The sequence below is a fragment of the Manacus vitellinus genome, unplaced genomic scaffold, assembly GCF_001715985.3.
Source record: "Manacus vitellinus isolate BGI_N305 unplaced genomic scaffold, ASM171598v3 scaffold_14_pilon, whole genome shotgun sequence".
Lineage (NCBI taxonomy): Eukaryota > Metazoa > Chordata > Aves > Passeriformes > Pipridae > Manacus > Manacus vitellinus.
This window is the reverse complement of record NW_021939063.1, coordinates 17,709,331-17,722,813: the sequence shown is the minus strand read 5'-3', so window position 1 is coordinate 17,722,813 and position 13,483 is coordinate 17,709,331. Positions and strand designations below refer to the sequence as shown.

Below are 13,483 nucleotides of genomic sequence, written 5' to 3'. Positions count from 1 at the left end.
CCCCAAACTAAAAATTCCAAATAAACAAACAAAAAAACTAAACCCAAACCAAACCAACCCAGAATTTAGTGCAAATAATGTCTAAATCAAGTTCCTTTTCGATTACTTAATTTACTTCTCAATCCACATCTCTAAAAACATGGATGAAACAGAGCACTAGAATCTGCAAGAGGAGGTTTTAAACAAAACAAGCAATTTTGGTTTTACTCCATCTTATAGAAGCATCTCTCTCTAAACATAGATAAATAAAACCATTCTTAAAAGCAAGAACTATCTTTTCCTTGTTGCTAGACTACAAAGAGAAACATTGTGTTGCCATTCTCACTACAGGGAGAAAAAGAATTCCAAACACAAATAGTGGTACCTTAAGTGATTTAAGCATCAGATCCATCCATAATTTCTCCAGTTTGGCACATAATTTGGGCCTGGCTGGCTGATCACAGGCACTGCTTCTTCTGCAGTGCATGGATAAAGCAAATGACACTCTAGTGATCGTTTAAGTTTGCTGTGCATAATGGGAATAGAGGAATGAACAAGAGAAATCAGAGTTCTCTGACAGAATTGGAAATGTGTCATCCTAACACAGTGTTTTTCACTTAAAAACACCGTGCGTCCCTGAGCCCGGTGTGTTTCCAGCCCTCTCCTGAGTCCCCAGACACTGTCTGTGAGCCCTCAAGCTCTGTCTGTGAGTCCCCAGCCCTGTCCGTGTGTCCCTGAGCCCCGTCTGTGTTCCCAGTCCTGTCCGTGTGTCCCTGAGCCCCGTCTGTGTTCCCAGTCCTGTCCCTGTGTCCCTGAGCCCTGTCCTTGTGTCCCTGAGCCCCGTCTGTGTTCCCAGTCCTGTCCGTGTGTCCCTGAGCCCCGTCTGTGTTCCCAGTCCTGTCCGTGTGTCCCTGAGCCCTGTCCTTGTGTCCCTGAGCCCCGTCTGTGTTCCCAGTCCTGTCCGTGTGTCCCTGAGCCCTGTCTGTGAGTCCCCAAACACTGTCTGTGTGTCCCCAAGGACACAGTCCCTGAGGAGGCAAAGGCGGCAGAGGTGTCAGCCCCACAGCCCCACAGGATGGGTCCCCACCGCCCTCGTAGCCGCGGTCTGACGTCATCTTGCCGGGGACAAACACGGTATGACATAATCAGCAGCCCCACACTCACCGTGACGTAACCGCCAGCAGCATGGCGTCACCACCAGCAGCATGACGTACCCTTCCCCTCACCGGCGGAACCACTTTCCGCACCCTTCCCGGCCATAACACGAGGACGCATTGCAACGCGTAAGAACGAAGCCTCGTGGCGGCTCAATGCGGGGCGCTTACCAGCCAGCGGCCGGGGCGTCCGTCGCCCCATTGGCCGCCGCGGGGAGCTCCGCCCGGCGGGTGATGGCGGGGGGCGGTGTCCGGGCTGGCCTCGCGCCGTGAGGCCCCTGCTGGGCCCGCCCGCCATGGCGGCGCCGCCCGGCCGCGCAAGCGGAGCGGCCGCCGCGCTACGGCGGGGCGGGGCGCCGGGGCCGCCCGCCGGGATCCGCAATGGCCTTTCCCCCGACAAGCCGCCCCAAGGTGTCGCGGCCTGGCCCGCGCGCCCTTCGGTGGACAGCGAGACTTCACGGCGGACGACAACTGGAGGCCAGAATCGACATCCTGGCCTCGAAGGCGCTGTCGCAGGATCCGCCCGCGGGACTCGCGTGGGGACCCCCGGGACTGCCCCGAGGCGGGCGGGAAGGTCGGTGTGTCCCGGCACTGCCCCGCTGCTGAGGAAGGGGTTGTTGTCCCTTTAGGAGTCATGGAATGGTTCGGGTTGTAAGGACTTGAAAGATCATCCAATTCCCACCTCCTGCCTTGGTCAGGGACACCTCCCGCTATCGCAGGGTGCTCCAAGCCCCGTCCAACCTGGCCTTGGACACTTCCAGGGTTGGGGCAGCCACAGCTTCTCTGGGCAACCTGTGCCAGGGCCTCCCCAGCCTCACAAGGAACAATATTTTCCCAATATATCATCTAAACCTGCTCTTTTTCAATTTGAACCCATCCCCCCGTGTCCTGTCACTGCATGCCCTTGTAAATACTCTTGCTCCATCTTTCCTGTAAGTTCCCTTCAGGGAACTGCTTCTGCTCTGGCCACCAGCACCCCCCCCCCGGTGTCAGAGGGATGGCTGGGATTCAAAGGAATAACAGAAATAACAAAGGAATAGTAATCCCAGCAGGCACATTGCACTGAGCTGTGCCCTGGGGTGTGTGTGGTGACCCTGGCCTGGGATGTGGGTGCTGCACGTTAAACCTGCCAAATAAACGGGTTTCATAAACTTTTAACTTGCTGTAGTTATCATTCACAGTATCATCGTTCACTTTTGTATCCTGGTTGGATTTGGCCACCAGATTATTTTTTCCCTGTTAGTTTTCACTGGTAAATGCATAATGTGTCATATTAAAGCAGCTGATTTTCAGGTTTACCTTGAAAAAAAGTAAAGCAAACCAGGAAGTTGTTCATAGTGAAGTTTAAAGAGCTTAAATCCTCTTAAGTTTAATGTTTTGGCAGTGCTGACATCTGCCATCTCTCCAGGTGAATAAGTTCTCAGTGAACCCTTGTTTGTGCAGGGTGTGTTAACTGAAGTTACCTGGAAGGAATTGCTCACATTTGCTGATGGCCTTCTTTTTGCTTTAAGATATTAAAAGATCTTTAAGGTCCCTTCCAACCCAAACCATTAGATTAGAAATTGGGGGGTGGAAGGGTGTTCTCTGTTTTAAGGATTGATGCACAAGCACTGACAAGGTTCCTGGCAGTTTACCTGTTTGTGATGATGGTATGAATACTAAGATATTCAGATGTATGAAATGGCAAATAACATGGTGTTGAGTCCCCAGTGATGTTCACACATCATCTGTGCTTCACATCTTGGCTTTTCTCTGCAGCAGAAAGCAGAGCAGAAGATGGGCTGATGAGAGATGCATTTCAGTTTGAAGTACTGCAGACACAGAATGAAGAAAACAAACAGAAGGTTGGCAACATTTTCCCCTCCCCTCTAAATGTCACATTTTTGGTAGGGCTGACTGAAAGGTGGGATAAGCCCAGTTCCAAGCATTTAATTCTAATCAAGTTGATCAATAATCTTTGTAATCCAGAGGTCTGTTAAAATCATTATACTAGAAACAGCTCTAGTAATAATTAAGATTGAGACCAGGAGTTTATTTCTTGGTCACTTCAAAGTAGCAAAGGCTAATTTGTCAGTTTTATGTGTTCCCTGTCAAATGAATTCTCTGTCCTGTCAGCCAGGCAGCAGGAGTTGTTTTGTGCAACTTAAAGATTTGAGAAAGCAAAGTGACTTTAAAGGGGCTTCATGTTACTTCACCTCCTGCTGATCCATTATGGAAAGATACTTAGGGCAAGAAACAGATGTAGAAAAGTAAGAAGGCACAAATTCCTGTACAAAGTCTCTCCTTTTTTGGTGCACAGCTTAGGAAGGAAATAAACCTTGAACAAGTTTATATTTTACCAGAACAGCCTTTTAACCTGATTTCATGTAAGTACTTCCTGATCCAGAAATATTATATGTGAATTTAATAGTCTATTGTGTATATTTTTTAAACACTCTGTGTTTGGGTTTGGATTCCTTTTATAGGGAAACAGGTCAGCACTTTTAACACAAAATTTCTTCTTTGATTTAATTTTGAACTTAATAAGTGGGTGGGTCGTGGCTGCTATGAGAGACAATAAACAGAGAGTAACTTGTGCACTTGCACCTCGATTGATCTCTGTTTCTTTGTGCTTTCCCCCAGCTGGGAGGGTCCTACTCTATTTACCTTTCTTACCTCTGTTTTCTGAATCTTTCCCAGCTCTGTTATATCCATCTTTATCAGGGAATCTCCTACCTGTAAACCATCATTTTACAGTTGTGTAGAGGTGTCTTCTTGCTTTTTTCCTCGTGCATTTCTGAGTAACTCATTCATTATCTCTCCAAAGTCTTCTCTCTGAGTGGTATTTCTGCTCAGGAAATTAGAGAGTAAATATGTCAGGAAGATACTGTCTGGGGGTGGTGCCTTGTCTTAGAACAGAGCTCTTGTTGGCTGCCCTGCTAAATGAAATATTACAATGAAATTAGCAGTGTTATCATCCCAATAATGAATAAATTATTGATGTGTATGACTAGAAGACTTTGAAAGAAAAAGTAACAATTGCAGAGGAGGGGAAAGAGAAGGATGGTCTTTGACAGATGTCAGAATGGTATGTGAAGATGTGTCTTTGCTGTCATTTATAATTCTGTTAGAGAAAACAGTAGCTGAGTTTCCTGATTTAATCAGGAAAAGATTAGAGGCAACATGGCAGAATTTTTGAACTGGCTTGCAGGAGAATTTTCCTCCCTAGAAATTATAAATAAAGACCTAATTTTCAACCACACAGTGATGCAAATACGTACTTTTGGCTGTGTACATCCTTTAATGGAATTTCTCTGTTGGCAGCTGAAAGAAATGCAGGATGAAATTCTCACTAAAAATGGAGAAATTAAAATTCTGCGTGACTCACTGCAGCAGATGAAGTTTGCTGTGGAGGAACAGAAAAGATCATACCTGCTGCTGGAACAGCAAAAATCTCAGACCTTGAGTGAAAAAGAAAAAGAGTTCTCCAAAAAGGTTTGTAAATATATCAATTCCCTGCAGATCAGATGCAGAAGCCAGTTTATGACTTAATGATGTCACAGACCATGTAGTCAGAGGGAGAACATCGGTGTGAAATGTCCAAACAGTCCATGCTTTTATTTTCTTATCTAAAAGAAAGCATTTGTAAGAACTTGCAGAGGGTTTTCTCCTGCCAAAACAAAAGAGTAAAATTCAGATGGTAGAGGTTTTCATTTGCTGCCTTTTTTTTTTTTTTTAAGCCACCCCAAGACCATTAAAACTGGAATGTATTTTACAATGTTAAAAAGAGACAGAGCATGCTCCATGCCTCTGATCAGGTTGCTGTTCCTGTTGCAGTCACCTTTCTGAGAGCCCTGAAGAGGACAGGGGCTGCTTTTGTGCTGTTCTCTTTGCTCATGCTCTATGTGGCACTTGGTCTGCCTTAGCCAGTCCCAAATGCTTCTTGCCTGAACTTCTGGCACTTGGTTCTCAGATAGTGTTAATTGGACTGAGATTCATAAAAATGGAGATCTTGTGCAGAGTTCACAGTAAGCAGATGGTTATCTTGAACTCTTATGGTAACTCCAGTTGCTCTGCAGTTACAACACCCCTAAATTACTCAGTAACAGGAAAACTGTCTTTAATTCCTCTTCCAGTTGCAGTCATTGCAGTCAGAGCTGCAGTTCAAGGATGCAGAAATTAATGAGTTGAGAACACGACTTCAGAACTGTGAAAGAAGTAAACATGTTGTTACTCAGACAGTTCCAACAACAAGGTAGGGGGGTTGGAGAAGGAATTTGTTTTCATTTTTACAAAATCTGTGCTTAAACTATTTAAAAAAGTTTCCTTTCTTCATGTAATTTTAGCTCTGTTGTCTTTAAAAAATACAACCACAAAGGTCTGTTCACCTCTATGAAATTTGCTCAAAAAGAGCCTTTCTTGTCTCTAAGACAGAAATTCAAAGAGTTTGTAGTGAAGTAGCTTTAAAACATCAGTGAAAATAAAGTAGATTCTTGCTTATTGTTTAATAAAATAACTACAAAAGAAATACTGATTCACCTTTTTGTATTAGCCCTAAAAAGAATTTTGCAGTACAAGTGAAACCAGAAGGATGTTCTCCACAGCCTGGAAGAAGATCTTTTCCTACAAAAGAATCCTTCAATGCTGAAATGTCCACTAGACCATCGTGTTCTTCAGGAAATTTGATGGCCCCAACTAGTTCAATCAAAGAAGGTAAATCCATGCACAACGTGCCACATTTGTAGCTGCAGAAGGGGTTTTGTACTACATGACTGAACAGTTGCAGTAAATTCACTGCAGACAAAAGCAATTACTTTTATTTTGGTTTTCCTTTCATTTCTTTCCCCTTTATAGCCATTGGAGTTAAACAGCCATGACTGAAATTTGCATCAAGGCCATTTTAATCCACCCCTTGGTACCAGATGCCCAGGTGCCAACCATGAAGGGGCCCATTGGCTGCAATAAAAAACTTTCCTGTATTATGTGATGAACCAAAATATCCAAATTGTTGATCTGCCTTTTCTCATTGAATAAAAAACAGGAAGTAATTTGCCTGTTTCTTGAATTGGTCTGCCAGTCAGCTAAAGCATTTTTTGTATTCTTGTGGTTCTGGCTTTTTTGGGGGGGGCAGGGGAGGTTGGATTTTAAAGGGTACATATTTAGCCATACTGAAAGAAGCAACGGAAACAATGTACTCATTTCCTCTTTTATGTGTGGGGCAGTAATTCTCACAACATTTTATCTTGAAATTCATTGAGGAAAGCTTAGGAAATGAATACCTCCATGTTTTTGAAGATTGCTATAATATGAAAGAACATCAGTGGGTTTTTTTTATAGCAGCCAGTTGCCATGTTTCCAGTGGGAAATAGTAAATGGAAGAAACTTGGACATCATCAACTAATCCTTACAGGAAGAGTCATGAAAAATCTGAGATGTTCCTGCCAGTTCCAGTGTTCAGGCTGAAACTGTATGGGCAGTAGGGACTGCACCAAAAAGAAAAATGCAGTAGCCTTAAAGCATTAGAATTGCTGCTGGTGGTTCTGGTAACAGCACTCAATATGCCATTTTGTTTGAAAAAATAACACTTCTTTACTTGCCTTCTGAACCCTGTAAGGCTTTTGGCTTTACTTTACCTGGTAATTGGGACAGAGAGAGATGATTAAAAGATTATGAAATGCTCAAATTACTTTTTAATTTATTTTTTTAGACTTTTGTGTTAATTTTTAGCTGTCCTAATCTCTGCTAGCAGTGGGAATTCAACTTAAGGAATAGGAATTCTGCATTCACCACTGCTCTTAACTACTGGTTGATGTATCTGAGTGTACAAGACAAATGGTTTTTTGCCTGGTTTAGTGTCTGAGTCCTTACTGTCTAACACTGAGGGTGTGCAGAGGTCTCTAAGCAAGGCAGTTCTCACAATCCCTGTTTGTTCCAGACAGTAAGATGACCCATCCTGAAGTTTCATCTGTGAAGCACCAGGAGGCAACGGGAAGAAACGGTTCCTACAACTCTGCACCTAAACGGAGCACACAAGGTGACTTAATGCTGTCCCTGCAGAAATAAACCCAGGAAAAATGTACTTTAAAAAAAAAAACAACAACACCAAGCCTATAAAACATAAACAGCCAGCTCTAGGAAGTCTTTACAGTAGAATTGCATCCCATCATTGTAATATCTGGAGTGGAACATGAAGGGCAAGTCATCAGGACAGTTGGGACATACGGTCATTTGGCTCAAGTTATTCTGCTAATATGGGATTGTAATTAAAATATCTCTAAATATGGTTTGGTTTATATTTAAATACTGTCTTAATTTTTCTGAAAATCATTCCCTTGGTTTTGAGAAAGAAGATTCATAATGAATAAAATCACTTTGAGGTTGAGAGCGCTCTAGATAAGGCTGATCTTTTGAAATATTAAATTTTTGTTGTTGGAGATGGCAAAGCTACTCCAAGGGCAGTTCTGTGTCCCTTCAGGTTCAATCTTACTGAATGCACTGATGAAGCAGCCCATTGTCCCTGGGTCATTACTAGGATTGTGCCATCTCCTCAGCAGCAACTCTGAGCCTCTACCTGGAGCTGTGTTGCAGCCTAACTCTCTGGATACGTAAGTTTTATGGGTTTTTTGTTAAATTGTATCTGACATGTTCTTAGGACAGTGGCATTTTCTGTACTAAGAAACACTTAGTCATGTAGGACAGCTCATTCCCTGTGTTAAATGCTGTTTTGCTTGGGCCATTTAATGCAGAATTTGAAACATCATACCACGTGTTTGATGATTAATGTGTGATTATTGTAGATACTAAACAGTGGAACATCACTAAGTGATAAACTAGGTTAATCATCTCTTAGGGGAAGGCACAGAATTAAACCTGGGAGTGGCTGTTAGCAGCTTGCATTGAGGGGAAGGACATAAGCATGATCATGAGTTAAGTGGGGAAGGAAATGTTGAAAATGTGATTAAAACAGTAGGTTTTATATCTTCAAAGTCGAAACTGTGTTTAATTTGTAATGTGCAATTTATGTGCATTTTTCCAAGGTACATTTATAGTGACTGGTAAAGGTTTTTAAATATGAATATCAGATATAAATTACAATTGTTTTTCACTTTAAAGAATTAGACTGTAGCCCCTGAAATACCTTTGTTTTTCTGATATTTTATTAGTAATTCTTGTGTCATGTGGGTTCATACAGGGCTCATATCTCATTGCCCTTGCCATTTATGCAGGAAGAGGTGGTGAGTTTGTCCCTTGCAGCTGCAGTTTGACTGGTTAATGACTGAACACTCTCTGATTTCTGGCCAGGAAAATAATTCTTTACTGTTGTAGTCCTTTAAAAACCCCTAAATATTCCAGATCAGTAATGTACAGATACTTATTCTTCCCAGAAGCTACCAGATAACATCAGGGAAGAATATATGACAGGTTAGCAAAAGCCTGAAGTGGGAAAGCCAGTGTTTGAAATGTAGTTTCAGACAGTGGCTTATAGTGAGCTGCTGAAGTTACTCACCTGTAAGCTCTGGCTACTTTAATGAGACTCAGGAATGCTTTCAAATTGCTCTTCCGTGCCGGTCTCAAGGAGCAGGGTGATTTTTTTCCCCTCCCAATTCATATTTTATTTTTGGGAACAGGCATTTCTTATTACTCTGGCCTTTCTATAGTTCAGTTCATAATGTGGATAACTCAGATTTCAGCTGTGTTCTCTGCCTTTTCCCCTTGGATAGGAAGTCCACACAACTCCCCAGCAGCAGGACAGCGCAAGAAGAAACCGCTCCTCTCGTGTCCCTGCAAGAAGCTCAAAAACTTGCAATAACAGGATTGAACCTGATCGCTCTGGACCAAGGATTAGCTGAAGGAAGCCCAGCAGAAGGCCAGGGAGGGCTCCTGCCCCTCCCTCAGTGCAGGATCCGAGGAGCTGTGCACCTCCTGCCCCTGGTGGAACACCACGTCGGTGCCTATTGCCGGGCGGGACAACTGCCGGACACGGCCGGGAACGGTTCCTGTGGAAACCATTCCACTGTTTCTTCCAGAACCAGCACAGGTTCGGTGTCGAGTAAGGAGGACTTCAGGTTGTCTCTTGAGGAAACTGCAGTTATATCACTGGGAATCCTTTATTACCTGGTGTTCTATAGCTGGGACGTTGTCCACACATTGCTGGCTGCCAGAGTGGAGGAAGGTGCTGCTGCTGCTGGAGACAAACAGGTTTCCAAGATGGACAAAAATGTGTTGTGTGACAATCAGTGTGATAATAAAGAAGATACCAGGACACAAGGAGGGCTGCCTGCAGCTCCACAGGATGCTCCCAATAATGATCGAGCTCAACACTCTTTGTTTAAAAAGCTTCTTCAGGTTTTAGCTTTTTCTGCTGCAAGGGGTTCCCAGACTGACAGAATCCTGAGCCAGAGCCTGCAGGTTTTGGTGAAATTAGCTGAAAATTCAACAATGGACTTGCTAATAAAGTAAGTCAGTAATAGTTTTACAATGATTTCAGACTCTGGTGTTCAGCACTTTCCATCCCCTGGTGAAACCAATATGTGCAGATACAAGTAGAAGTTTTGCCCTGTATGAGAGAAATCACATTTCTCAGATCACCTTTGGGGAGCAGTTGAGGATCTTCCTATTACCTTTGCTGCTAATAAGTGTGATAATCATCCCTGATCAGTTTGAAAGTGAGGAAACTTTTTAAAGCCACGTGCATTGGATCAGAATATCTGTAATATCGATTTGGGGTTTTTTTTGTGATTGCTGGGAGATGCATAAGGAAGGAGAGCACAGGGTCTCATTCTGGCAGGTAAAATGCCAGTCAGAAGTGAAGCATTTCATCACAACCAGCGTGAACTGCAGTGACTGCCAAGTGTCAGGATGTCTTTCAGTAATTTGAGATCAGTTACGTTCTGAACAGCTAAAAAGGCACAGATTATGGGGCTGTGTACAAGAAATGGTGTATTTTCAACTTGTCAGTGCATTTCCCATTTCTAACAGAGCTTTCTTTTGAAGTTTTCAGCAGCTGCTGAGCAGCCAGACCCTGCTGCACTGCCTGTGTCCAGAGACCCCCCTGCCTGCTGTCCTCCTGACTGTGAGACTGCTGGGTGTCCTCTCCCAGCACCAGGGCTTGGCTGCTCAGCTGTGTTCCCACTCAGGTAAAGGACTGCAGGGCACAGAGCACTGGGACCATCACTCAGAGGAATGCAAACAGGCCTTGCTCCGAGGTGCTGAAACCCCAGAAGGCAAAAAGCCTGATATGCTCCCTGAAACCTTGTTTTCTAGTGCAGGGTTTCAGTTATTGTTTAAAGAGTATTTATCTCAGGGCATCTGCCTACATGTGGTGCTTTTGATAGCCATGTGGATTTTTAAAATTTTCAAGGTTAGCATTCATTGTATTAAAGGTTGTTGAAGAAAAAAGGGGTTTTGAGGAGTCCTGAGGTTTAAATATCTGTGCATTGTTGAGCTTGGGGATTCCATTACCCTGCATGACAAATGGTCTCTGTCCAGCTCCTTATGAATGAAGTAGGACAGGGTTAGCATGAAGGCACATACAAAGTTATGGGACACTAATTTCTTCAGCACTGCTTAAGATGTGTGAAGTAAAGCAAGAAGTGGGGCCTGTACCACAAGTCCTAGGAGAGCACTTGAAATGATTTTTAATTAATTTTTAATTAAAAGAATTAATTTTTGTCATGAACAATTGACTGAAAGAACAAAGTTCTCTCTGTTTCAGACACCTGCCTTCTCCTTGCACTGTACATGTACATAACATCAAGACCAGATAAATCAGCATCTGAAACGCTTTGGCTTCAGCTGGAACAAGAGGTAACCATGTGGCTGTTTGTCCACATGCTCTTTCCTGCTCTTTCCAGTTGGGGGAGTGGGAGGAGCAGGACAAGCCACGAATTGCCTGAAAACAATTTCTTTCTCTAGCTGAAATAGAAACTGAAACTATGGGCCTGCAGTAAGGGATTACATTGATTTTTTTATTATTTTTATTTTTAAAAGGACCTGCTGGAAACTGAATCAGTAACTATTCTAAAAGAGAACATCTGTCGTGATATCTTTTAAGTCACTGAAAAAACAGTACAGATTCTAGGATGGCTACAGATATTCAACACCAAGTTTTATTTTGCTTTTAGGTCAATAGAAGAGTAAAAAGAAGCAAGACCTAGGTTTCATTTTGATTGTCTTCGTTCCCTCTGTTACATCTAAAAGGCAGACCAGAGTGATTTAGGATTATATTCCTTGTATTCAGTGGAAATGCTAACTTGCTGTATAATAGCCATGGTTATACATAGAAAGAAAGGCTGTTAAATTTAATTTGTGTTGTTTGTACTGACAGAAGTGACTTGAGGTTCTATTTGCTCCACTTCTGCTCTCATTTTAAAGAATTTTGAACCCTTCCCATTATCCCCCTGCCTGCTCTGTTATACTGAAGTACATTTGGATGCAGTGAATTAAGGCCCCCTGACCTCGTTAGCTGCTCATCAGAAGGTCTAAAAGGTTTCCGTGCAAGGCAAATTCTGCCTCTGTAAAGTTTTACAGGGGGAAAAAACTAACACAGTTTGGGGGCATAAAAGAGATCAGCTGTTGAGGAAAAAACAAGAAGGTTTCAAAGCAGCAGAGAAATGCTGTTTGTGCCCTCCCTGTGTGCAGCTGAGCCCCTGTGTGTGTGTTTGTGACAGGCAGTGCGGCTGCTGACGCGGCGCACGAGGGGCTCCAGAGCAGCACTTCTGTCACCTGGCACAGCCTGTCAGTGCAACCTCGAGGTGAGTCACCACAGCCCCCCCACTTCAATCTGCTGAGAACTTCCAGGTACTCAGTGCTGGAATAGCTTTCTGCCCCCCCCACCTTGTTTTAGCTACAAGGAAACAGAAGTGTCCTGTACTTCACAGGATGCCACCTCCCTAGGGAGCTTGCTTTGGCTTGCTAGAAAATCATCTCTTCAAGCTTCTGAATTTCAGAGTAAAGTTCACAATGAAAGAAGTTTTCTGCTACTGTGTTTTTACTTTGTGTTTTTCCTCTTGCAGGTGGTTAAGGCACTAATTATAATGTTACACAGGCAGTGGATGAAGATGAGAAGAGCTGAGAACAGCTCGTGTGTACATAAGGAGCAAATTATTCAGTTTTTACGGGATGCTGTTTTACTCCTGCACAGCCTATCTCAGAAAGATAAGCTGTTCCATGAACACTGCTTAGAAGTTCTCCATCAATATGACCAAGCCATGCCAGGCATAAGAGCCATTCTCAAAAAGACTAAAAAACTGAGTGCCTGTGAAGGTAAAAATCAGTCAGATGTTGGGTTTTTTTTCATGCTGTAGAAATAGAAATTTCCCTTCTGTCCCTTTCCTCATTTAACAAGTACCATGGATGGTTCCTGCTCAGATCTCTGAAGTCAGGCCACAGTCTTGTGCTTCTCAATATTCACTATACTTAACCAATGCTTTACTATTCTTCTTTAATAGCTGTGTCTTGTTCTTCTCTCCAAAGAAATACCATCTGTTTGCTGTCTACAGTCAGGATGTTTTAAAATGTAGATACCAGTGATAGTTACACTGTATCAAGTAGAAAAAATGACTCTCTGAAAGATGACTATTTGTTGTTGCAGAGCTGATTTTGGATGAGTTGTATCCTCCTGAGCCAGAAGACCAAGGAATGGACTCCAGCTAGCCAACATCTCACACAGATCTGTCCTTTCTCATCTGAATCATCATAATCATTGCCAGTGCAAATGTGAACTTTAAATCATCCCTTTGTTAAGTGACAGCCTAAAGGTTGCACTCAAAGGCAGCTCAACTAAGACACGTTTCTTTGCTGTAATTATTTCAGTGCCATCGAAATGTAGCTGAAAGTAAACAAATTTTGAGATGAGAATGACACTGCAATGGACTTATGATTGGCCCTGGTTATGAATTTCATCCTGTACAAAACTGCTGGGAATGGAACAGAAATGTCTCTCCCTGTCTTCCATTTTCCTGTGACTACAGCTGGATTTATGATGCTGAACGTGCCAAGATGTTTGGGATCACTGCATTCATATGAAAGCCTTTTGAACACACTTTCTTTTGCAATTTTAACTCTTTCTTGCTTGACTTCCAAAATTTTCATGTTGGTATTAGTAAACAGTTTACAATGATTTTAAAAACCTTTCTAGAAGTAACTTGGAGTTGGCAGTTCACTACAGGGCTTTGAATTTCTTGCTGAGAATTGGTCACCTGAGTTCACTCGATTTTCATGAATCTGCTGAAAGTGTAACTATGGAGATGCCAAAACAAACAAAAAAACCACTAGACCTTACATTTTTTAAAATTCACCTTGAAAGAGTAAGATGGTGCTGTTGAGGACTCCATCCTAGGCTATAAAGGGATATTTAAGTGTGTGCAGAA

The 13,483-nt window shown here is 43.0% G+C and overlaps 1 protein-coding gene across 2 annotated transcripts; it reads left to right on the top strand.

The window, feature by feature from the left end:
* Nucleotides 1–2,902: 2,902 nt before the first annotated feature.
* ATRIP (ATR interacting protein) lies at nt 2,903–13,242 on the top strand. 2 transcript variants are annotated; one of them, XM_029958208.1, is made up of 12 exons: nt 2,903–2,977; nt 4,437–4,607; nt 5,249–5,367; nt 5,665–5,825; nt 7,048–7,146; nt 7,588–7,717; nt 8,834–9,568; nt 10,107–10,249; nt 10,828–10,919; nt 11,783–11,866; nt 12,128–12,377; nt 12,706–13,242. In XM_029958208.1, the coding sequence occupies exons 1-12, from the start codon at nt 2,918–2,920 to the stop codon at nt 12,765–12,767; spliced, it is 2,106 nt and encodes a 701-aa protein (XP_029814068.1). In that variant the 5' UTR covers nt 2,903–2,917; the 3' UTR covers nt 12,768–13,242. The 2 variants fall into 2 exon arrangements, with proteins under 2 accessions (XP_029814068.1, XP_029814069.1); XM_029958209.1 differs by lacking the exon at nt 11,783–11,866.
* The last annotated feature ends 241 nt before the right edge of the window (nt 13,243–13,483 follow it).

Bases quoted from the DNA above. Each gene is read 5' to 3' on its own strand.
- ATRIP (XM_029958208.1), top strand. From the start codon at position 2,918: ATGAGAGATGCATTTCAGTTTGAAGTACTGCAGACACAGAATGAAGAA. The intron at 5,368-5,664 runs GTAGGGGGGTTG...TTTTTGTATTAG, and splicing joins CAGACAGTTCCAACAACAAG to CCCTAAAAAGAATTTTGCAG. The intron at 5,826-7,047 runs GTAAATCCATGC...TGTTTGTTCCAG, and splicing joins AACTAGTTCAATCAAAGAAG to ACAGTAAGATGACCCATCCT.